This window comes from Meles meles, chromosome 21 (assembly GCF_922984935.1).
Source record: "Meles meles chromosome 21, mMelMel3.1 paternal haplotype, whole genome shotgun sequence".
Lineage (NCBI taxonomy): Eukaryota > Metazoa > Chordata > Mammalia > Carnivora > Mustelidae > Meles > Meles meles.
The window spans coordinates 13,179,159-13,204,786 of NC_060086.1; the positions used below are offsets into that span (position 1 = coordinate 13,179,159).

At 52.1% G+C, this 25,628-nt stretch overlaps 1 protein-coding gene across 3 annotated transcripts in view; it reads left to right on the plus strand.

The window, feature by feature from the left end:
* Nucleotides 1-3,287: 3,287 nt before the first annotated feature.
* The window catches only part of RADIL (Rap associating with DIL domain), a 112,029-nt gene continuing 89,688 nt past the window's right edge, over nucleotides 3,288-25,628 (plus strand). For 2 of the 3 annotated variants that reach the window (XM_045993987.1, XM_045993986.1), the window contains exons 1-2: nucleotides 3,289-3,528; nucleotides 24,673-24,754. In XM_045993987.1, coding sequence (XP_045849943.1) covers nucleotides 3,355-3,528; nucleotides 24,673-24,754 — 256 coding nt within the window. In that variant the 5' untranslated portion in view covers nucleotides 3,289-3,354. Of the gene's footprint in view, nucleotides 3,529-24,672; nucleotides 24,755-25,628 lie in introns of all 3 variants that reach the window. The other variant, XM_045993990.1, reaches the window with a different exon arrangement.

A 25,628-nucleotide genomic window follows, 5' to 3' on the forward strand; every position in this document is an offset into this window, starting at 1 on the left:
TCCTGGGAAGGCCACCTTCAGAGCTGGCCTGGCCGATGGGGTTGGCATGGGGTGGCCTTCTGGGTCGGGGGTCAGAGAAGGAGCCCCAGAGTCCCAGGAAAGATGGGGTGGGTTTTGGCCACCTGGTTGTGGGGCCAATCTCTTAGGTGACCGTGGGAAGGGCTGCAGTTTGCATCTGGAGACAAGGGGAGAGGCACCCCCTCCCAGGAGTGGTGATGGACAGACCCGGGGACAAGGCTGGGGGAGCCTGAACCCACTGAACCCTCCAGTGAGCAGGAGGTAGGCTTGCACCAAAGAGACCACTGGCCACAGTGAAGTAGGCACAGGTGAACTTCTGCCATGGGGGGAAAGGACAGAGCCGGGGGTGGGGGGTGGGGCAGCGGGGATCCCGGAGGGCTCCAGGGTCAGGAGCCCACGGCCCGTCCGGTGGCTGCTGCCACCCCTGGCACCCACCCCATCTCCTTCATGCACAGTCTAACCCTGACTCCCCCGCGGGAGTCAGGCCCTCAGTTGCCATAACAACTGGATCCCAGCAGTAAAAATAGTAAGATCTCTTATTCAACTTTTTTTTTTGCTCTTTGAGAAAAAGAAAATCCAGTTCAAGGTTTGTGTTTCCCTTCAGGGGTCTCCTCTGGGGCCCCGCTGAGCCCATTGCCAAGACCTGGGGAAGGTCGACCACAGGCTGGGGCCGGGAGGAGGCCAGCGGGCCAGCAGCCTGGGGAGCTCTGGTCCCACACTTGTGGCTTCCCTCAGTCTCTGAAGGGCTGTGCTCAATGCCGGTCGATGCCTCGGGCCTGCCCTGGACTCCGTGGAGAAGAGGGGGCCACAGGGAGGTCAGACCCCTGGGGGCTTTCACTTCTATAAAGTCAGCAGGGACCTTTTTGGAATTGAAGTTGAGGGCAGAAGAGGAGGTATGCCTGGCACCTGAGGACAGGTGTGTCCCAGTGGGGCTGACAATAAGGCTTGGGTGGGGGGGATCACAACAATGGTGAGGGAGGTTAAGGTCAGGGAAGAGGCCATGAAATGCTGGTTCAGAGCTCAGATCCTGGGCAGGTCCTCTGGCTGTGTGACCTTGGGAGGGTCCCCTGGTCCCTCTTAGCCTCTTTCCCTCCTCCATTGAGAGGATAGGAGGTGTTGGTTACTGTACCCATGAGCCTCTCCCAAAATGTAAAGAGACAACTGAAACAGGTTTCCTGAATGTGACTTATTCTCTCCTGGCACCTTGTACTCTGGACAGAATGTCTTTTCTGTTTCATTTCCAACAGCTGCTCATCGCCGGCCGGCTGACTCCCTGATCTTCTAGAACCACGCTGCCCCCTAGGACTTTCTGCAGTGTTGGGAATGGTCCGACAGGCCAGCCACTGATCACATGTAGCTGGTGAATGAGTACTTGAAATGTGGCTTGTGTGACCCAAGAGCATTTCAAATTGCATTTCATTTTATTTAACGTAGAAATAAACAGACACAGGAGGCTGGTGGCTTTCATGCTGGAGGTCGCAGCTCTGGGAGGTCCAGATGAAAGTTCAAAATCTGCTGCTGGCTCACCTGGAACCTTGACCTCAAGTCCAGATGGCCAAAACCCAAATCACATCTTCTCTCAACTCCCTGCGGCTCCTCCCTTGGTCTCCTCCCCCCTCTCCACACCCCCAAATGTCATCAGTACTCACCCAGAAGGGCCAGCCAGAAGCCCAGGGGTCACCCTTCACTTCTAATCCACTTGACCTCCTAAACATCCCCAAACCCCTTTTCTGGTCCCTATCTCCAGCCCTCCCTCTCCCCGCAGCCTGTGAATGCCTGTACCTGCAACCCTTCTTGTCGCCACCAATCCCAGGTGTCTCTGTGCCCATCCTGTGCCCAGCATTTGGGAGTGCAGAAATGAATTCCATAGGGTTGCTTTGCCCTGGGTGGGATTATTTCCTGAATGTGTACTAGGATCTCAAAGAAAGCCTTGTTATTTAAAATCGCAGGGAGCTGGGGTTTGGGAACCAAAGGGAAGGGAGAGGAGGGGGGAAGGAGGTGCCTGCCTTTCAGTTTAGACACCTGTCCTTCCATGGTGAAGGCTCTTCTGCCTCCCTCGGTCCCCAAAACTGTCGTCCGCTCCTGTTGGTGGTTTCCCACAGCCTATAACGCGAACCAAGTTCTCCTAAAGGAGAGAGCTGGATTTCGTAGAAGATGGGGGTTGTGGGTGAGTGGGCAGATCGTGAGTACGCTGCGATCCGACATTAAAATGCGCGTGCTCCTGTCTGGGGGTCGTGAGGGTCCCTAGAGTCACAGTCTCTGGGAGTGGAGAGGTTCCGCCAGAGACTGCGGCCATTCCCGGGCCGATCCCCTGGGCCGTCGCGCCTCGCAGGTGCTCGGAAGCAGCAGGCGCTGGCCTTGGGGGAAGCGCGAGCTACAAGTCCACTCCCCCGGCCGGCCACCGGCCATGCCGGGGGCCTGAACGCCTGGCGCGCCAGCAGTGTCCGTTCCCTTTCCAGCCCAGTCCCGGCAGAGGACAGCGGGGCTCCGTCTAGTAGGCCATGACCTCGCTCTGGAAACTACCGGGGGAGGGCACACGGGGAGAGGGAGGGAAGGGGCTCCAAGGGGAAGCCCCCATCCCTCCCTATCGCCCCTCCTACTCCCCCAGCCAGCCAGGGCAGGAGGGGTCTGCTGGGCACCGGGAGGGGGCCGCGGCCGAGGGGACTAAGGCGATTGGCCCGGAGCCCCCCCGTCGGCTCCGCCCCCGCCCCATCAGCTCGGGATTTGGCGTCGGCGTCTCGGGCTCCGGGTCGGCTCGGCTCCAGCTCTGGCTCCGCGCGGCCCCCCGGCCGGCCCCCGCCCCGCGCCCGCCTACCTGCTGCTCCCGCGCCCCGCGCCTCCCTCCCTGCCTCCCGCGCTCCCTCCTCGCGCCGGTTGTCGGAGCCTCGGGCTGGGTGCTGATGGAACCGCCGCGATGTTCGCTCCCCGGCTCCTGGATTTCCAGAAGACGAAGTACGCGAGGTGAGGTTGGGGGCGCCCGGAGAGAAGGGGAGGGGAGGGGGCGTGCGGGGAGGGGCGCACGGGGCAGGGGACGCGCGCGGGGGGAGCGTGCGGGGAGCGGACCGCACGGGGAAGGGCGCGCGGGGAGAAGGGGAGGGGAGGGGGCGAGCCGGGAAGGGGACGCGCGCGGGAGGGGGAACGCGCGGGGAGGGGGCGCGTGGGGAGCGGACCGCACGGGGAGGGGCGCGCGGGGAAGGGGACGCGCGCGCGCGGGGGGGGGGCGCCGGAAGGGGATGCGCGGGGAGGGGGCGCGCGGGGAGGAGCGGCCGAGGCTCTCTCTCGGCCCCGCGCCGCCGGCCTTGCTCCCCCGGCCGCGCGGAGAATTCGAGTTGACAAATGGACCCTAGCCTCGGCCGGAAGAAACCAGAAAGGAGACTTGGCGGTCTTTGTGAGAGTCTCGGCGCCCAGCTTTGCGCCCCGGAGCGGGAGGAGCGCGGGTTCCCAGCGCCTGCTCTCCTGGCGGCGAGCCCTGAGGCGAGTCGCTTCACCTCCCGGAACCTCAATTTCCAGGTCTGCAAAACGCGAATAATGAACGTCCCCGTCCCTGGGACCCCGTGAGGCACTTTGCGTGGCTCCCGGGCCAGAGTAATCGCTCAGTTTTTGTCCGGCGTTTTTAATGAGAAAAGGTGTTAGCACGCCCCAGCGGTGTTTCCCCAGTACCCCCTACACTGCCCTTGCCTTCCCCTCACTGTTCCTGTCACTGCACCCCCACTCCTTTCCCCCCCAGCCTTCACCGTCCCCATGGCAACTGGAGGAATGAGTTTAAGTGCTCTTTTTAGGTGGGGAAACTGAGGCTTAGAACCCAGGGAGAGCTGCTTGTGCCTCTCGGCTTTTTCACAGTCTTGAGCCTCAGTTTCTCCTAAAATGGTGATGGCAGATACTCCCCCCCCCACTCCCCGCCCCCCCGGACTGCGGAGTGGAAGCCAAGCTCCCCCTTGCACTGATTACAAGTTAAATGGAGAGGTTCATAACTATTAAGTTTCTCTGAGATTTTTGGGGGTCTGCTTGCCTGAAAGCTGGCAGGAAAACCCTTCCTGGAAGTAGCCCTCAGCCCCTAGAGGTCTTGAGGGAGGACAAGCTGTTCCCGCAGTGTGGGCATTTGCTTGTGCTGGGGCACCCAGGGGGGCACCCAGCCTGCCCTGCTGACTTTTTGCCCTCCCCCTCGGGTCTGCTGCTTCTGGGTGGGGTAGGCAGGGGGTGAATTTGAGACAGAGTGGCATCATTTTTGATATGCACATCTATGTGGCTCATTATCTCCTGACAATTGCTGAGGGTCCCTGTCCCCAGGAGGTCCCCACAAGTTCTGGTCAGATGGCAGAGCTTGATCAGAGATGTCCAGGCTGAGCATGGCATGGGTGGGGGGGAGGCTGTGCCTGTCTCCTTCGTAAGGTTGGGGAGTCCCACTGGAAGGGGACAGGTGGGGAAGTTCTTGTGGTTTTTTTGTTTGGCTGGAAGGTGGGAGGGGCTGGCTGCCCAAATCCATGGAGTCCTCTCTGATACGGGCACTTGGATTTTCAAAGGCTTGTTCTCAACGGTCCTGTATGCTATTGTGAGGTATAGGTTGGCAGAGGGTTTGCTAGAAGGAAAGGGAAGGTTCCAGGACTTGAGGCCACAGGTGCAAACAGGCACAGAATGAACTCTGAAGCCTCTACCATGGGCCTTCGCCTGTCCTGCATCTGCTGTGTGGTCTCGGGTCAGTGTCTGAACCTCTCTGGATCTCCGCTGGTTGATTTGTAAGGATAGGAGGGTTGTTCTGAATGAACTGTAGATTTGGACCCTGCTGCTGCCCTCCTGGCTGGTTTAGAGCTCTCCAGCTGGGCCAGGGGCTGGACCAGGAGCATTTTCCTTTCTACGGGTGACGAGTCCAGGGAGGAAGTAGAGAACATCGATTAGAATTATTTCTGTTCCCTTCCTCATGGCATGGCCCTTACCCTGGCACAGCCCACAAGTTAGGTCCTTAATAAAGGCTTCCAGATTGAGTGACTTTTTAATAGTGTGAGCCAGCATCATCCAGTAGAAATGTCACACCAGTCACAGGCGTAACTGTACGTTTTTAGTAGCTATTCAATTTAATGTGTGACTGATTTTCTATCTCATTGTCATAAAAAGGCAAAAAAGAGTGAAATTAATTTAAAGAATGTATTATAGTCGATCCTTAATATGCAAAATGTTGCATTTCAACATGTAATCAATATGAATGGATCATTCATGAGATACTTAACATTCTCTTTTCATTACATTCTCTCAGCAAGTCTTTGAGATCTGTTTGTGTATTTTATACTCATGGCCCATCTCAGTTTGGACTAGCTATTTTTCAAGTGCTCAAGAGCCCCACATGCCCTGCGGCTGCCGTATTCAATAGCACGGGAATATCCTCCAGGACGAGAGGTGTGCGTTTGTCGCATTCAGTTCGGGCTGCTGTAAGGAAGCACCGTAGACTGATGGCTTATAAACAATAGAAAATGATTTCTCATAGTTCTGGAGGCTGGAGGTCTGAGATCAGGGTGCCAGCATGATTGGGTCTCGGTGAGGGCCATCTTTTGGGTTACAGACTACAGACTTCTCATTGTGTCTTCATGTGGCAGAAAGAGAGGAGCCGCTCTCTGGCCTCTTAGAAGGGCACTAATCTCATTCATGAGGGCCCCACCCCCTTGAACTAATTATGCCCTACATGTCCCACCTCCAAATGCCATCACACTGGAAATTAGATTTCAGCATAATAATTTTTGGGTGGGGGGCGCCTGGGTGGCTCACTGGGTTAAGCCTCTGCCTTCGGTCCAGGTCATGATCTCAGGGTCCTGGGATCAAGCCCACATCGGGCTCTCTGCTCGGTGGGGAGCCTGCTTCCCCTCTCTCTGCCTCTTTGCTACTTGTGATCTCACTCTCTATGTTAAATAAATAAATAAATAAAATCCCTAAAAAAAAAAAAAAAGCATTTTTTGTGGGGAGGAGGGACAACACAACCATTCAGCCCTTAACCTTGTTCCTAGTTAAATGCTGTGTGATACTGTAAAAGATGTTTTTCCTTGTTGAGGCTCTGTTTATCATTGGGTGGTTGGACCAGCTCATCTTTCAGGTTCTAACCGGAACCCTTGAATGATCTGCCTGGATCAAGAAATACATTTATCATGAAGCTATAGGAATTAAAGACTGTAGTGTTGGTGCAGGGCTAGGCAGATTGGCCAGTGGAACAGAATAAAGAGGCCAGAAACAGATTCATGCCTATAAAGACATTGATTTTTGAGAAAGGTGGTATTGCTGATCAGACGAGGCAAGCCTCGTCCATTGAATAAACGGTACTGAGACAATTCGTTATCCAGACAGAAACAGTGAAACTGGAGCCCTACCGCATTTCTGGATGGATTAAAAATCTTAGAAGTGAAATTTTTTAAAAATGAAAACTTTTAGAAAATAGGAAAGACTATCTTTTGGATTTCATGTTAGGTAAAGATTTCTGAAGGCACAAAAAGCTAAGGCCATTACAGGGTAGATGGGTAAACCAGACTGCGTTAAGAATTACGGATTTTAAAAAAATATTTTATTTATTTATTTGACAGACAGAGATCACACGTAGGCAGAGAGGCAGGCAGAGAGAGAGGAGGAAGCAGGCTCCCTGCGGAGCAGAGAGCCCGATGTGGGGCTCAATCCCAGGACCCTGGGACCAGGACCTGAGCTGAAGGCAGAGGCTTTAACCCACTGAGCCACCCAGGCGCCCCTAGAATTATGGATTTCTATTCACTGAAAAGTGCCGTGAAGGAAGTAGAAGACGAGCTGCAAACTTGAAGGATATATTTGCAGCATATTTACCCACCAAGATAATTAACGTCCAGAACATGTGAACAGCTACCATGAGAAAAAGACAAACAAGAGGATAGAAAGTGTAAAAAGACCGATCGTTTTGCAGACGAACACAAAGAGAGAGAAGAGAGCACGAATGGGCAGTGAGCATATGAAAAACTGCTCGTTTTCATTGGGGGTCTTCCCTGGAGAAACCTGTGCACACATGCGTCGCTGGAAACGGACAAGAATTTTCTCAGCAGTGTCATTCGTGATAAGCAAGACCTGGAGACATCCCAAACGTCATCGGTAGCATGGCGGATATCTATAAAGACCCTGCAAGGAGAGTGACTTTCCCACTCAGGCAGCCTTGTAGATAGATCTCATAGATGTGTTGAGTGGTAGCAAAACACAAAGGAAGGTATGAATCCCATCATTCAACGCTTAAAAACACGCAAACCAACTGTCGTTTAGGAATGCAGAGGAAGGAAGGTACGTGGAAAGCCAGAACACGATTATTGCAAAATCAGCTCAGCGGCTACCTCTAAGGGAGGGGGGAATACACAGGGTGCTTCTGGGTCTTGGCAGTGTTCTAATTCTTGACTTGGGAGGAAAACCAAGCTGGATTCTACGTGTCCTATAAGACAGTTACCATTCCCAGGGGGAGACTTACGCATGTGGCCACACCTTCCTGCAAGGGAGGCTGGGAAGTGTTGTCCCTGTTGTCTGTGCCCATTATTGCCTCCCTGGGGCCCAGAATAGCACCTATCGTCTGAGTAGGTACCAGTTAGATGTGGTGAATGACTAGTGGCTGTGTGCCTTTGGGCAAGGAAATTAACCTCTGGGCATTAGCCAACTCCTATGGGTCTCAAGTTCCCTGTGATGCTCACTGACTGCCCAGTTTATAAAGACCAGGTCTTGGGGCAGCTCCAGGAATGGCTCCCATCGCACTCTTCTTGCCACGGGTTTGAAGTTGCCACTAAGGCCACGTGAAGGTCAGGGCCCAGCTTTTCCCACAGCGGTGTCCTTGGGGAGTGGGAGTGGAAGGAGCTTGGAACTTGTGTTCTGATTCTCATCTCCTTGCTGGGTTCTCTTAAGTAGGCAACTTAGTCACTGAGCCATGGCACCCTTCTTGGACTGTGCACCTTCCTTTCACCATCTCCTTCGGCCCTTAGTTGTTGGGGTTAGAAGTTACTGTTTTTTAATCCTTACACGGTTTGTGCCTGGTCCCGGAGCACATAGTGAGGTTCACACCTGGGCCGTGCTTTCCTTTTCTGCCTCCCACACAACCACGGGGATCACGATCCCTACGGTCACCTGTGTTTGTGGCGTAGGGCCAGAGCAGATGCGATGGTCCCCGCTGGACTCAGGGAATGGAATCCCGAGTCCTCCCCGCTGCCTGCTCCCTGGCAGGACCCTCGATGCTCTCTGTGTGCAGCCTTCTTTGTTCACTGACAGGCCCGCCCTGAGCATTGGTGGGGCCAGACAAGTGTCCCACGGGAAGCCCACACACCATATGTCTGAATATTTTTTTTAAATATTTTATTTATTTGACAGAGAGAAATCACAAATAGGCAGAGAGGCAGGCAGAGAGAGAGGAGGAAGCAGGCTCCCTGCGGAGCAGAGAGCCTGATGCGGGGCTCAATCCCAGGACCCCGAGATCATTACCCGAGCTGAAGACAGAGGCTTTAACCCACTGAGCCACCCAGGCGCCCCATATATGTCTGAATATTTTAAGTTGGAAATCTAGCTAACAGGCTTTTCAACAAAACAGGTTCTGTCCTCTTGGGCAAATACACTTCTATAATGACAAAAATGGGACACTCCGGTAAAGCGTGGCCGTCGGGTGGTTGGAGGCTGGCCGCGGGTGCCTTGGCATTTACGGCTGGGCCAGCTGTGCCTGGATGGGGAGTAAGATAGAGGCATGCATAATTTATTAATTGCTGTATATTTCATACCAGTTATTTTTCTCTTCATTGCAGCAAAATCATTAATTATGTTACTTCCACTCAAGATTTTCCCTTACGTTGGGTTCTAGTAATCATCTAGAGTTGTGCAATCCAGGGCAGTCGCACTAGGCCACCTGTGGCTCTTTATTTATTTATTTATTTATTTAAATTAATCAAGTAATTAAAGTCAGCTCCATGCCCAGCATGGAGTGCCACGCAGGGCTTGAACCCACAACCCTGAGATCAAGACTTGAGCTGAGACCAAGAGTCAGACACTCAATCAACTGAACCACCCACGTGGCCCTACCTGTGGTTGTTTAAATTCAAATCTAGGGGCGCTTGGATGACTCAATTGGTTAACAAGCATCTGCCTTGGCTCAGGTCATGATCCTGGGGTCCTGGGATCGAGTCCCATATCGTGCTCCCTGCTCAACAGGGAGTCTGCTTCTCCCTCTCCTGCTCCCCCTGCATGTGCTCTCTCTCCCTCTGTCAAATAAAATACATCTTTAAAAAAAAAAATAAAAGATACCCCACAATTATAAAGTAAACCAAATATAAAAAAATTTGAAAAAACCCCTTATTTTTATTCTAGAGTATCCAAACTTTTCTTAAATTTGAAAGGCAAATACAAATGAAGATTAATAAGCATAAAACTTGAAGTCAGAAAGTATTTACGTAAAATAAAGTATTTGTATTTTGTTTATTTAAGTGCTTAAGTACAGCTGAAGTATTTTGATTTTATTTATTTATTTATTTTTGCAAATGTGATTGAGTCTCCTCTTATGAAAAGGAAACTTCTTGCCTCTAGAGCCAAGGTGAAGAGTAGGAATCATGCCTCTGGTGGGCATATCGGGCCCCGACGAGGGCAAGTTCAGGGCTGATACGAATTTATTAATCGTGCATGGTGTTCCTCGGCTGCCGTGTGCCCCTGTTGGGAATTCTGGGTCCGGTCCTGAGTGTCTCCAGAGCCTGGAACCATTGCCAGAGCGGGACATGGCGGCTGAGACCGCTGGGCAGTGACTCTCGGGCAGGCACCCGTGTGCCGTGTCTGAGAGCAAGGCTTTGATGGATGGGTTAACGGGACTTCCTTCTGACCTCAGCATTGGGGGTGCCCATGCCCTCCCCGCTATCTGGTGTCACCCACAGACCTCCACAGCACGTGGACGCGGTCTTTTCTTTCTTAATGTGATAAAGTATACCTGACATTACATTTACCATCTTAGCCGTTTTTAGGTGTCCAGTTCAGGGGCAATAAATCTCGTTCACGTCGCTGTGCGTCATCACTCCCACTCTGTTCCCATCAGATACTCCCTTCCGGCCTCCCCTCCCCCAGCCCCTGGCACCACCGGCTGCTTTCTGTCTCTGCGACTCGGATGACTCTGGGAATCTCTCGTAAGTGGAGTCATACTGCGTTCGTCCTTTCGTGGCTGGCTTATTTCACTCGGCAGAACGTCCGCAAGGTTCATCCGTTGTGTCTGAGTTTCCTTCCTCTTTAGGGCTGAACAGTATTCCACTGAATGGGTTTGCAGCTGTCTTTGGTCTCGAGGACACAGGACAAGAGAGGTGGAGAAGTCCTCTCCTGGGGCTTGCCTGGGTTAGTCATAAAGTGGATGGCTGGGGCGACAGCTTGGGGTGTTGCCAGTGATGAGCACTGGATCCCCCGTGACCCAGATGCACGAGGCTCCTTTAAGTTGGTTTGTGGGTGTTGGCGAGAGCAGGACCCTCTATGGTTGTTCTGCAGCGTTCTCCGTGGATCAGTTACACTGGCGTCACCTAGTGCTTGTCAGAAATGCAGAATCGCGGGCTCCATCCCAGACATATGGAAGCTCATGCTTTAGGGGAGGACTCAGTTTCCTAATAATACCATGTGAGTGAATGCAGAATTGAGATGTCGACAAGCATGCAGGAAAGATGGGCACTGTTTCTGCTCAAGTGCCCGGGGGTGGGAGGGCTTGAGGGTCAGTCAAGTACTCTCAATTGTAAGCAATAACAGAAAGCCTCAACTTGGACTGGCTTAGAGGAGAGAGAAGGAAGGAGGGACAGAGGGAGACAGAGAGAAGGGAAAGGAAGGAGGAGAGAGAGAGAAGGAGGATGAGGACAAGGAGAGGAAGGAGGAGGAGGAGGAGAGAGAAGGGAACATCAGAAAAAAGAAATGAGTTTGTGTCCAGAACTGGAAAGTTCAGGAGCGTCTGGGCTCAGGTGCAGCTGGATCCAGGGTCTCAAAGAGGACCTGGGCTGTCTCTCTTTGTTTCTGGGCTCTCTTTCCTCTGGGGGCTGCATTGTCTGGACTGCTCGAAGCCTTTGTGGACCCAGAGTTTCTCTTTCCTGCAGGATCACCACTGTCCTGGATTCGAGTGTCTCTGTCCTGGCTTGGATGGCATGGCCACTCCTGAGCCTGTCACTGGGGTCAGGGGGAAGGGCCATGTCAAGTTTAGATCCTTTGGAGCATAGAGTTTGGGAGTCAGGCATGGCTTGGCGGGGGTGATGGTGTGTGGTTCCACCTGAGCCCAATGGAGTGAGAGGAGGAAGTTGTGGCCGAAAAGGAAAGTGAGTGCCTGAATGCCATCAGATAGGATTGCAGCTTGTTGCATCTCCTAAGGAGGGTGTGGGGGTCCGTATGTCCTGGGGACAGAGTCTCAGTGTGGGGGAATGGAATGTTCTGGAGCCTGACGGTGGTGGTGGCTTCTCAACAGGGTGAACGTGCTCATCACCCTTGAACTGGACCCTGAAAACTGGTTAAGACAGTAAATTCTACATTGAGAATATTTTACCACGATGGAAAAAAAGAAGATAAATAAACGAAACCTAGCTGAAAACGGGGACACACGCAGGTCATTATAAAATGCGAGGGGAAAGAGGGAAAAAAGAAAAAAGGAATGTGAGCATTGATTTAATGTTATTTCATGAGCCTTCCAGATTCCGACTTTACCGCTTTGCCCCATCACTGTCCCAGCTGCCAGGTCCGATTCGGGGTGCCCTGTGCTGTTTCCTTAACCTCCTCAAATCCAGAATTCACCCCCCATCTTCCTGTCAGACGTCCATGTTTCCGAGGTGTCCAGGCCGGGTGTTCCGGAGGCTGTCCCAGTGTGGGGGTCCCTGGGCTAACCACGGGGTCTCGTGGTTAGACTGAGGCTCTGTGTTTTTGGTTTCCGTGTTTTTGGTGGAAGCGATGCTGGTTCTTCTAAGAGCCTCGAAACGGGCAGTGAACCCCGATCGCTTGCTCACGTTGATGTCCTCCAGGTTTTCTGTCTGTAAAAGTTATTGTTGGTTTTGGTAATTGGTAGCCCCTGCGGGGAAGGATTACTTTGAGATTGTGTAAATACTCCAGTCCTCACGTGATGGAAACTTTCATTCATAAAAGCAGATGCCCTGTAGCCTGAACTTGACAGTTACCAACGTTTTGCCAAAGTTGCTTCATCTCTCTTTTCTCTCTGCCACAGTATTTGGGGACAAATCCGGGAGGGTCTGATTTTAGTGCACATCTCTAGCTGGTGAGGACAGGTTTTCCCCAACCACTAGACCCCGTCCCACCTATCAGCGTTGGCAGTAATTCCCTCGTGCTACTGATGCGCTTGAATTGTAACTTTTACCTAGTTTTAGAGAAGGTGTATTTCCTTAACCACGTGTGGTTCGTGCTGTGTTAGATAACATACATGTTGAGGTTAGATCAGGATCTAGGTTCAAGATCACGTTCTTGGCCCGAAAGGCAAGAAACTTCACTGCGCATCTTTCTGGGAGGTGTGAGACATCTGACTACCCCATTTCCGCTGATGCCAAGATTGATCTTGGGGTCCCTTGGCTCCTTTTGAATATCCAGCCACTCAGCACTGTTTCCCCCCCCAAACTTCTCTGCACTTAGTGTACCCAAGTGGGATCTTCATTATTCATCCAAGAGAAAACCATGGTTCATTTCTTGTCAAGAAAGGCCTCCAGAGGACAGAATGAATGAGTCTGTTTGTAGAGTTGATATTCTAAGATTGTGAGTGTGTGTGTGCACATGTGTGTGTATGTGTGCATTTGGTCCCAGAGAGGTGTAAATCTCCCAGCAGGCAGCCTCCGTGCTCAGGGATGGGTGCCTGAATCTTGGTCATAGGGGATGGAGCTGGGTGGAAATCCAGCTTCTGCATATCCCAGGGCCCTCTGCTTCGGAGTTCCTGTGGTTCTGCCTGTTTCGGGAGGGCGTGCTGGACTATTGGCCATCGGTGACACTAGGTTGGCTGGGCTAGTCGTTCCAGGGGCCGTCTCTATGAAAGGGATGTTTTCCATGAGCTCTCACGGGAGATGTTCTGGATTGTAATCCCATCGTGGCAGCAGGGAGGGGAAGACCTCCGAGAAGGGGGGTGGGTCAGGGAGGCCAGGGTGGCCTCGTCTGGGGGAGGCTGCGGGCCACACGTTTTGGTGACAGAGCCAGAGCCATGGTCCCCGAGGAGTCCTTGCATCCCAGCGTCCCTAAGTCAGGGTCTGGCTGTACTCTGCTGGCCGCCTTTATGAGCCTCATTTCCTCTTTGGAAAAATGGGCTAGGAAGCATCGCCCCCCGCCCCCGGCCCCGCAAGCTCCAAGGGTTTTGGAGGGGAGCTGAGGAGTGACTTCAGATTCATTTCAGGCTCTGCCCCAGGGAAAGCGTCAGTGAACCGAGCAGGTGTGGGTCCCAGGCTCAGGCAGCTGTCGCCCCGAGGAGCCAGGGGGTGGGGTGTGAGCGAGCCTGGCGAACCGTGGAGTGCTGTACACACAAGCCTTCTGGCGTCACAGCAGCATCCCCAGATGCGACTGGATGCGCCCAGAAGTGATGGTGCTTGCTTGCCCAGGGGCCTTGTGGCTGGTGTCCTGAGAGGCCGACTCTTAGTCACAGATAAGCCGCCTTAGTTTGGGTCTCCCCAGCAGCAGACCCCAAGACAAGGACCCAAAGGCAAGCAGCGTGTGTAAGAGGCGATCCCAAGACACATCAAGAGAGTGGGGAATGAACCCAGGGAAAGGCATGCAGCTGCTGAGGGGTTTGTTAAGAAGCAAGCTGGTTCTGCTTGGGAGACCGTGTGGGGCCTGCATTGGAGGTGCCCCACTGGGCACAGAGGCCTGGCACCCTCCTTGGCTCACTGTGTCCCTGGCAGAGTCTGAGTGCCACAGGCAGTAAACTGTTGGACACTTGGGTGGGGGGTGGGATTGCCTCTGCCTCTTGTTGCAAGGACTATGGAAGTGCCCCCCGCCCTACCTAGGATTTCTGGATCAAAAGGTCTCTCACTTGCTATCTTCCAGCAGCTTCGGTGAGGCAGGGGACAGGGGTGGTCCCTGCTTCTGAGATGGGGACTCTCATTATCCCAGAGGGGAGAACGTTCCCCAGGGAGCCGCAGGGAGGGTACGGGGCTGGGGCTGGGGTCTGTCCAGGTCTGTCCGGCCAGTCCTACCAGGTATACACCTCCAGGCGCTGTCCGCATGGAATGCCCCGAGGCCTGTGTTCCCTCCTACAGACTGTGACAGAGTTCCCCAGTCCCCTTCTCACCCCTTCCTCAGTTTCCCCTTCCTGTTCCCACTCGCTCTCCCCAGGGATTTTGATCTTGAGACCACTGTGGGGAGGCACTAGTCCAAAAACTCTCTCCCAAAGCCTGAGCCAAGATGCTGTCTGCACCCAGGAGGGGCCTGCATTCATGAATGGACACAAAGAAGTATCCTGGGGCCAAGCTGGAGAAAGGGAGGCTCTCAGGGCCCAGGGCCAGCTTGGCCCTGGGCTGCCCTGGCCTCTGTGGGACAGACAGACAGACCCCCCTTTGTGTGGAAGCCTGGAAGCATCTCTTTAGTCCTCTGTCCTGGGATCCCAGGGCTGTCCACTGCCAGGCACGGCCCTGTCCGGAAGGGCCGGCCACTCTAGTTTTCCTGGGAGAGGAGAACTGCTTCTCTCTGGGGGCTACAGCCCTGGGCCCGGGCTGGGAGGAGAGGGAGAAACTGCAACAGCTCTGAGGCTAGGCCTTATAAGAGGGGAGGTGAGCAGCTGGGATGTGCTGGGGGTCCAGGCGGTGGGGACCTGGCAGGTCAGCCAGCTTCAGCCCTGCCTGGGGCAGACATGGTTTAGAAAGCAATCCCCCATCCCCCTTTTTAAAAAGGTTTTATTTTTAAGTAATCTCTACACCTAGTGTAGGGCTTGAACCCACAACCCTGAGATCAGGTGTTCCATGCTTCACCCACTGAGCCAGCCAGGCACCCCAAAAAGCATCCCTTTTCAGACCCCACCCAGATCTAGCCCTCGGGAGCATGGGGCTGCTCTGCGGGCTTCTGCAGAATTATAACATACAGGAGAGCCTGCCTTTCGCTTATAGCTCCAACCCCAGACCCGCTGGAGAATCAGCCCCTAGAACAAAGTGTCAAACAGTGCCAGTTGCCAGACACCCCCCTTAGGCCCGCTCCAGTCACTTTCCCCCACTCCCAAGGGTACCCATTGTTCAGGGTTTTATCATCAAAGTCTCCTGTTGCTGATTCTTGAAATTTCTAGAAATAGAACCGAAGAGCGGTACCGTGGTCCAGCGCCGTGTCTGAGATGCGCGCTGGGTTCCCCGTGCAGCTGCTGGCCTGTCTCCACCCAGTCTGCCGTTCCGTGGTGTGGCTCCCTCAGTTTCTGTCCCTCCTGCCCTGGATGGGCATTTTGGGCAGTTTCCAGCGCTCTCCTCACGACCAGCCCCTTCCCTCCCCCAACTCCGATGCGGCCGTTTTGAGAACTCCTGGTCTCACATACGGATTTCAAACATGGACTTCCGTGTTTAAGATGTTTTTTTGATGAGATTTTTATAAAAATTACGGAAGTAGTAGATGGACTCTGGAGCCGGTGAAACAGTACAAAAATAAAGGGAAAAAAAAGTAGTGTTTCCCACCCTTCTCCCTGAGGTCTGTCCCCTAGGGTTTCCCATCACATCTTCTGCTTTTCCAGTTCAGCTCCTGGGCCATCTCTTAGGTTGCGTGACCTTGGACAAGCCTCTCATCCTGGCTGGATTGGCCCAGATGTCTCGGGAGTCTGTCTGCTCCAAAATTTTTGGAAGATTTTAAAAGCCGGGACTGTTCCTAACTTGTTATATCTTAAGTCGGAATGACTTCATAAACACTGAGATGATGGGCGATTCAGGTAGTTGACATGGGCATTACCTGTTGCATGCCTGGCTGTGCCCTAGTACCAGGAAGATGAAGGTGAATTGGGGACAGGCCTTTGTTTGCAGTTTGGGGGCCAAGACCGACCGTGAAACACCCACAGCCATATCGCAGGGGCTATGATAAGTGTTGCAAACACAACTGTGGGAGTCCAAAGGAAGGAGCTACTCTCTCTGCCTAGGAATGCCCCAGGAAGAGAAAGAAGGGGTCCATGACAGCAACGGCTTGTGCAGAGACCTACAGGTGAGAGAATGCTGTTTACTCTCCAGTCCAGATGGCAGTGTAAGGATCAAGAAACGCTTTTCAGGGAGGCCTTTGGACCTGGGGTTTGAAGGCTGAATAGGAGTTCTCCACCTAGAGAAGAGGGGAAGGGATTTTTAGGCAGAAGAAAAGATATGTGGGAGGCCCAGAAACATGATGACTATGGGCCACGGGGAGAGCTTTCTTGGGGTGGGGAAATTGTGGGGTCTAAGGCAGGGATAGGAAACAAAAGAAGCAGGTCCCCCGAGGACACAGGCTCATTTTGTTCTTGTTTTGGCAGAGGCCTTTGTGCTCTGGGTTGACCAGGGTTTTGCCCGGGTGCATGAGATCTTGGAGTCTTGGTGTTAGACTTTCCAAGATGGAAGGGACTGACAAAGCTGGGGTTTGGGGGATGACTGGGGATCATGGGCCACTTGTGGCCAGGGTTGCTCTGACCACTGGCCAATGAGGCAGTGGTTTTGGGAGCTGGGAGAGGGCTCTGTCCCTTCCATTCTTTGCCTCCAGATTCTCCATCCTGGAGAGAATGCCCAGATATGTTATACTATCGTGTAAAAGACTGATGGCAGAACCACAGACAGGGCTGAAAGGGGATGTGAGTGCAGTGCAGAGAATAAACCTGAAGTCTGAAGATCTGGGCTCACATCTCAGCGGCACTACTTCCTAGCCTGGAGTTCAACGTCTCTGAATCCTTGTATAAGAGGGCAGTCAGAATCTCCGACCTGCTCACTTTGCAGTAAGGCTCAGGCAGGAGGAGGGAAGGGAAAGCGCTTGCCACTTTAAGACAGGACTGGGACAGGCACCTCCTGGGACTCCTGTACTGTATTAGGCAGGACACTGAGCCTCAGCTAAGCATAATTTACTTGAAGGAAACACTTGAAACTGATTTGGTGTTCATCTTGGAAGGAGGGAAGGAAAACAGATTTTCTGCCATCCATCCTTCCATCCATTCAGACAACTTTGTCTCTATCTATACACTTACTTTTCTACCAAGCTATGTGCCTATCTCTCCTACTCACATACTCACCCACCCCTCCATCCGTCTACCCATCCATCCCCTCATCATCTGTCCATCCCCCACCCATCCATTCCCCATTCATCCATCCATTTACCCCCACCCATCCCCCATCCATCCATCCACCAATCTCCCCATTAATCCATCTATCCATCGATCCATCCATCCATCCATCCTACCATTCATTCCCCATCTTCCCACTTGTGGATCCATCCACCCATCCCTCCAGACAAATATCTACTTATCGAGTTACTTGCCTATCAAGCCGTTTGCCTCTCTCTCCGGTCTACTTACCCACCTTCCCATCCAGCTAGTTCCGAACTTGGTAATTGGAAATGTTTTGGGAAGTATGGTTGTTGTCTTGTGGACAGTGGGAGAGCCAATGAAAACATTTAATAAAGTCACGTTATCTTCTCCTTTTCATGATCAGTTAAAAATGTTCAAATTTGAGATCTGTAATACCAAGGTGCATCGATAATGTCTCTAGGGAGTTATGGGGATAAGGCAACATTTTGCAGCCGCTGAGAAAGCTCTGTCAGCCCTACAGGAGTAGGGGGACATGGGTAGACAGCCTAACTCCAGATGTTATCCTCCAGCAACTTCCTTTATTCTGGGCAGCTGTGCACTGAGTGCAGGGTCAGTTTCCTGGGGAATGAGTCAGGAATGGTTCTGGAGCATAGAGGTGCTGGAACGCTGGGATGCTGGGAGGGATTGCCTCCTGACCCCTGCCACAGGCCCAGCTCCCACTCCAGCCTGGTGGGCTTCCCCCCACCTCCAGCCTCTGAGCACTCCTCCACCTTCTCACTCCTTTCCTCCTGCCCTCTGGGCTCCAGAAGTTCCTGCTGCTGTCTTCCATGTGACCATCCCATCATGTCTGTGACATCACCTCCCAGCAGAGGACTGGTCTTCTGTTGTTGCAGTCTTTACATCATAAAAGCATTGGCATAGTGACCCTAAGAGAATTTTCCCCAACTTTTGAATTGGAAAAATTTTGAATGTGTATCAAAAAGTTGCAAGAAAAGTTTATGAAAGCCATTGACTTAGAGCACTGGACATTAACATTTTGCAATGTTGGCTTTATCATTTTCTCTTCTCTCTGAACCTTTTGAGGATAAATTGCAGGCATCCGGACACTTATCCTCCAACACGTCAGCATGTGTCTCCTAAGGAAGGGCATTCTTCCCCATAACTGTTATCTCTCCCAGCCTATGATACAACACTGTAATCTGATAGGTGTTCTTCCCTCCAAACCCTTAAATGAATTCTTTTTTTTTTTTTAAAAGGTTTTATCTACTTATTTGACAGCCAGAGATCACAAGTAGGCAGAGAGACAGGCAGAGAGAGAGAGGGGGAAGCAGGCTCCCACTTAGTAGAGAGCCTGATGCGGGGCTCAATCCCAGGACTCTGGGATCATGACCTGAACCGATGGCAGAGGCTTTAACCCACTGAGCCACCCAGGCTCCCCCCTTAAATGAATTCTTAAGAAGAAAAATGCCATCAAGAGTGAATCCTATGGCCTCACCACAAATATGTATTTCATTTTTGTGCATTAATGGGATTTCTTCCATCTGTATACATATTTTGACCTTATTATAATCATAATAAGTTATATAGTCACTTTCCCACCTGATGATAGATATATGGCAAACATTTCCTATGTCATTATGCAGTTAAAAAAACTGACTTCTAGTTACACACAAAGACCTTGAATATAATCCCATAAAAATTCAAACAGTATAGGGCAGTGGAAAATCTCCTTTGATCTCCCACCCGGTCCTACAAGTTCAAAGAAATAAGGGGAAGCCAAAGTCCTCTGTGACCAGAAACTCCAATACCATCCATCTTTCCTCTTTTTTTCCCAGGCATCTTTGGATGCCTTTACCACTGACCTACTGTTAGACATTCAGATTAACTCCTTTACTGGGATTTGTCCAGCTTGGGCTTTTCATGTACCTCACTCAGTGCTTCTCTGTCTCAGCGGCCCATTGATGTCCCAGCTTTAATACCAATGCCTGGATCCCAGCCGTGGAGCTCTAGAGATTCCAGGTTATTTGATCTGGGATGTAGCTGGGGGCATTGGCATGTTTAAAAGCTTCCTAGGTGATTTTTTTTCTTAGCATTAAAAAAAATTAAATTTTTTCTTAGCATAAAAAATTCTTAGCATTAAAATAAAATGGGAAATTTGAAACTGACATATGAAATTTCCTATTTTATTTCATTTTAAAGTAGGCTGCACACCCAGTGTGGAACCCAACACAAGGTTTGCACTCACAACCCCGAGATCAGGACCTGAGCTGAGATCAAGAATCAGATGCCTAACTGATTGAACCACCCATGTGCCCCCAAATTTGCCATTTTAAAGTGAATGGCAAGTCCCCCTAAAAGGAGACCCCGTACCCATTAAGTGGTTGCTCCTTCCAGCCTGGGGCAACCACTAATCTCTCTGTCATTACGGATTGGCCTATTCTGGATATTTCGTATAAATAGAACCATATAATATGAGACCTTTTGTGTCTGGCTTCTTCCACTCATGGGATGGCATCCCATGCTTGAGGTTTGTATGTGTAGCAGATATCAGAATGTCCTTCCCTTTTACCACTGAGTACTGTCCTATCATATGGATGGATCACGGTTTTTTTGATCTACCTGTCCTTGTGCAGCTGAGGTTGAGAACCACTGGCCTAACCTTGTACGGCCTCACCTTCAAATTGGAATAATAATATCTACTTTGACAGGATGTGGTGGGCTTTAATGGGAGGTACCTGGGTGGGTCAACCATCAGTAAGAAAAATGGTGCCTGGGCTCTTTAGGCTCTCCAGGAAGAGGTGAAAAGTATGCCTATTCTTGTGGCCTTTTGAGCCATTTTTTAAAGAAGACTTATTTATTTTAGAGAGAGAGAGAACATGAACAGGGGGAGGGGTAGAGGGAGAGGGAGAAGCAGACTCCCCACTGAGCTCAAAGCCTGCCATGGAGCTCAATTCCATGACCCATGAGATCATGACCTGTGCCAAAATCAAGAGTCAGTTGCTTAACTGACTGAACCATCCAGGTGCCCTACTTTTGAGCCACATCACCTCATGGTAACTATAGGGTTGGTAGTAGTGTCTCTTTTTACATACAAGGAAGCTGCAGTCCAGAGAAGGGAAGTAATTTCCCCTAGGTCTCCAAGCACCTAAGTGACTCCATAGAAATCTTCCATGCAGCTATGCCCAGCTCCAAAACCCTGACTTCATCCTGTTCAGAATGGGAATTCAGCCTCTGCCCTTGCCTCCCTGCTGGCGCGGACTCTGGATCCTGACTCTGTATGGGGAGCTCTCCACGTGGAGTTACCCTACCCTTCCCTCACAAATGCCATGGCCCTGCGGTTATCTAAGCAGGAGGGTTGGCCACAGAATGGTGATTCTGTTCCTCAGAGAGGAGGCAGAAAGGCCCACTTCCCTCCTTTAGTTTAACTAGTAACAGCCTCCTGGAAATATCAACTCTTTGGAGAGGAACTTCCCTAAATCTGGAAGGCTGTTCCTTTCCTGTCAGCTCTGTTCTAGAACATTCTAAATTTTATCTATATGCTTCATCTGTTAAAAATGAGTCCCTTATCTCTCTACTGGGAAATGGATAAACAAGCTATTGTACATCCAGACAACAGAATAGGGCTCAGCAGTAAAAAGGAAGGAGCCATCGGAACACCGTGACAACACGGATGGACCACACATGCGTGAGGCCCAGTGAAAAAAGCAGACTCAAAAGGCTATGCAGGAAAAAACAAAAAAGAAAAGATGGAAGGGCTGAGAATAATTGCCAAGAACAGTAACGTGTGATTTAGGAAGGCCCATTTTCTCCTTATGTAAAACAAGTTTATCTTAGATGCATTTTATTTTTATTTTTTAAAAGTTTTTATTTATTCATTTGACAGAGAGAGGCAGCAAGAGAGGGAACACAAGTAGGGGGATCTGGAGAGGGAGAAGCAGGCTTCCCGCCAAGCAGGGAGCCCAATGCGGGGCTCAACCCCAGGACCCCCAGATCATGACCTAACCAAAGGCAGATGCTTAACTGACTGAGCCACCCAGGTGCCCCCTTAGATGTATTTTAAATAGAACTAAGTAAATCCCTGCTTGGCATTCAGAGCCATTTCTTCCCACCTGAAAGCACTTTGACTTTATAAAATAAATTCTTTTTAGACATTAAAAAAAAAAACCCAAACCCAAAACCACTGCAGCCGACCCTGAGACGGCATTTATGTGTGGAAAGACAAAGCTATAGGGGCAGAGAACAGGGTGGTGGTTACGTGCCTGGGGAGGGGTAATCAGGGACCCTGTGTGTGTGGGAGTTTGGGGAGAATGAAGGATCTCTTGTTAATCTTGACTGTGGTGGTGGTGACGTCAGTCTCTATTTGCCTGAGCTCATAAAACTGGGTAGCAAAAAAAGGAAAGAAATTATACGGTATGTAAATGCAAAGGAAAAGTGAAAACCTAAAGAAAACAATTCATTGTTCTCTTAAGAAATGTCTGCCTGGAGGCTCTGAAGGAAGAAAGTAGGCCACAAGGAGGTAAAGAAAAAGTTCTTGGTTCTGGAGGGTTGTGGGAACTCTGTTTCTTGGGCGTTTGCCCCGGGGCCCTGGGCCCTCATCTCCCAGCCTTTTTCTCTGCCCGCCTTTCTTCTGTTCAGTGGCTGGAGCACGGGGCAGAGACAAGGAGGGTTTTGTGGAACCCAGAAACAAATAAAGAGCAGCCCATCATGGATCGCCATGGCAACACGATGTCGCCCTTGAACCCCTGTGGCTGGCACCGTGGGTAGCTTACTGGTGTTTGTTAAGGGAGCAGAGGAGAGAGTGGCCGGGCCGTGCCTGGTGGCAAGTGGACAAGAGCTCCCTCAGCCCCAGACTCAGTTTCCCACCTTAGAGAAAGGCGTCAGCTGTGTCCCTGCACAGTTGGCCTCTGCCCGCCCTCAGCCTCGTCGGCACAGCTCTCTTGGGGCTTTTGGGCGGGATCTATCAAAATGAGCACTGCGCCTACCTGTTAGTGTCTCTAGGGCTATAGTACAAATGGCCATACACTTGGTGACCGAACACAGATTTGGTCTCCCAGCTCCGGAGGTCGGAAGTGCAAGACCAAGTTGTCGATGGTCCTGACTCCTTCCCGAGGCCCTGAAGGAGAGGCTTCTGTGCCGGTCTCCCAGCCTCTGGCGGTTTCAGCAGCTCTCTGTGGTCACATTACTGTGGTGTGCGTCTCCATTGTCTCGTGGGCTTCAGCTCTGTGGTTCTTTCCCCATAAACACCCTAGTCATGGCAGATTAGGGGCTCGCCCTCCTCCGGTGGGACCTTATCTTAACTGAGGACACCTGCACCAGCTGTGTTTCCAGATGAGGTCACTTTCTGAGGTCCTTGGGGGTTAGGATCTCCATCCACATAGGGATTTGGGGAAGATACCATTCAGCCCGTAACACTGCCCTGTACACACTGGGCTGCTTGCCACCCTGCTCTGCACACTCATGTCTACTTCTCCCTGGGCCAGCGCCCTTCCTTCTCCTGTCTTTTCGTCTGGTAAACTCACTTATAACCTCGATATCTGTTGGCCGGTGCCCGCTGTGGAGCTGGGTACTATACGGGTGTGCCCATGCCTTGGGGAGCCTGTGCCCTCTTGGAGGCCTTCACACTCTGCCTTGTCGCTCCTCTCAACTCCAGCCAGCATGTGGTAGGAGCTCCCGAGCGTTTCCTGAAAGGATGGGGAGCACAAATCACATGGTATTGGGATTTCTGCTCAGATCTGGTGCCTTCTGGATTGTGAGCTCCTTGAGGGCAAGGCCGGGTCACCCCAACCCACTGTCCCTAGATCTCAGTGTAAAACCAGCATACAGAAGGTGCTTAACAAAAGTTCTATGAACTGTGTGGCCCTGATTCGGCATAGAGTTGTTGACAAATCCTCAGTGAAGTATGCTTAATGTGGATCCAGCATACAGGAGGTGCTCCATAAATGTTCTGCGATCTGTCATGATGTGGTGCCAGCACCCAAAAGCTCAGAATATGCTTGGTGACCTGCACCAGGCAGGGACTCAGCAGACAGAAGGTGCTCGGTAAATGCTCTGTGAACTCTACCGCACTGAGCCCTTGGTTCTGAGCCGCACGCCCAACCCTAATGTCTGTGGGTCTTCAGAGTAATTACTGGGATCCTGGAGGGGAGTATTTGATGTTGCAGTGGAGTTTTGTTTTTTTTTTAATATTTTTATTTATTTGACAGAGAGAAATCACAAGTAGGCAGAGAGGCAGGCAGAGAGAGAGGAGGAAGCAGGCTCCCCGCAGAGCAGAGAGCCCGATGTGGGGCTCGATCCCAGGACCCTGGGATCACGACCCGAGCCGAAGGCAGAGGCTTTAACCCACTGAGCCACCCAGGCGCCGTAGGGGGGTGACGGTCAGCAGAGTCCAAGGGGAACAGGTGAGCTGCCCGTTTCCCTGATCCTGAACCTGTGTGGTCCAGGGAGGGAAACAGGTGCTTGCAGACCTCACCCCCCAGCTCTCTGATGCTCCTTCCCCACCCTGCCGGGTGACCGTCCCAGCCTGACATACACCCCGCACCCCACCACGCACAGTCATGCCAGCCTGGCCCGGCACTAAGTGTGTCCCACCTGGGGGAGGGTGACACCTCCTACACTCTGTGCTCTAGCCTCCCCTCTGCAAAATGGGTGGGGAAGGGGCCCAGGAATGCCTACTGCTCCAGATAAAGCCTACTGGTGGTTCCACATGTGGATCTACGCCCAGCAGCAACGAGTGCGATGGTCAGGAAAGAAGTGTGTGCAGATGCTTACGGACAGGGTTCTCCGTGGTGGCCCCAGCTCGGACCGTCCGCCTCCGGGAGAGCAGATAACATAAATAGTGTCTGGAATTCTCTATGGTGATGAAAACAGCCGATCCCTGCATCCACCAACATGAATGAATCTCGCCAAAGTCACGTGGGACCCAAGAAGCCAGACAAAGAAGGATTTGTGCTGTGTGATCCCATTGATGGGAGGTTCAAGAACGGGCCAAACTAATCAATGATGACAGTGTCACAAGTGGTTTCCCTTGAGGGAAGAGTCACGGGGAGGGGACCTAAGGGCCCTCTCTGGGGCGGGGCGGGCCATGAGCTCGGGCTCCTCCTGTGTGGTGGTGGTTATGTGGGAGGGGGCACAAGTGAGACCCGGTCAGGCTGTACCCGCAGGGAGCCCTGCTCTGTGTCAGTGAGACGGAAGGAAAGGAGAAACAGGAAGTGGAGAAAATGCTGTATTTAGCAAAGTTTTGTAGCGAATACCACACTGGGGATCAGGCACTAAATATTGGCCAGTTCAAAAAAAGTGTAATAGAGGGGGAAGAGGCAGGTGGGGAGGGGAAGGAAGTGGGACTTGGGAGGAGGAGGGCGGGGAGGAGAGGGAGGAGCGGGAGGGAAGGGCTCCTCTTTTCCCACCAGGAGAGACCCCAACTTCAGGTCTCCTGGGAGTCCTGGGACCACAGCTGCTCCCGGCTTCCTGGCCCAGCTTCCGGGAATTATGCCTCTTCTTTCCAGGTTCATGAACCACCGAGTCCCCGCCCACAAGAGGTACCAGCCCACCGAGTACGAGCATGCGGCCAACTGTGCCACCCACGCTGTGAGTTGGCTTTTGGGGGGCCGAGAGCGGGGGACACTTTCAGGTGGGAGGGGAGCAGGCTCTTCACCCTTGGAGAGAGTCAACATCTCTTCCACGACAACGTCCTAACTGATGGCAGGTCCTCTGTGGCCCTTGGAAGAGTGAGTGGGATCTGGAGGGAAGGCCATTTGGGTACATTGGACTGTGGTACTGAGCGTGCCTCTCTTTTGCTCTGCGAACCTTCACTGGCTCCCTGGTTCCTGCACAGCATCTGGACCCCGTAGGAAGCTCACAGCAGGTGTTAGCTCATAAATCGGCCAGCTTCCCCCCTGCCACACCCTTCTCCCAGATTCCAGCACCTGAAGGTGTTGTTTCCTGGGTAGAAGGTACACTTCCAGGCCTTGGCATATGCTGTTCCCTCTGCCTGGAGTACTTGCCTTGCCTAAGAAATCCTTCTCTGGGCATTGGACCCCTTTGGAAATAATGAAAGATCTAGACCCACGTTGTCGGGTTTGGCAGCCTCTGGCCCCGTGTGGCTATCATGTCCTTGAAATGCAGCTCGTCCCTTGGAGATGTGCTGGGAGCGTGACCTCCATGCCCACTTGGGAAGACTTGGCAGGGAAAACGGGATGCAAGATATCTCCTTAATATGTTTATGTATAGTACACAGTATTTTGGATATACTGGGCTGAACACAAAATGGTATTCACGTTCATTTCACCTGTTTGTTTCTCCCTTTAAAAACACGGGTCCCAGAACATCCGAGATGACCTGGGCAACTCACGTTACAGTTCTGTTGGCTGGGGCTGCCGTAGACCATTTCTCCTGAAAAGGTGCTCCCAACACAAAACTGGGCACACTTTCAGGGGGGTCCCTGAAAGTGCTTTGGAGAGTT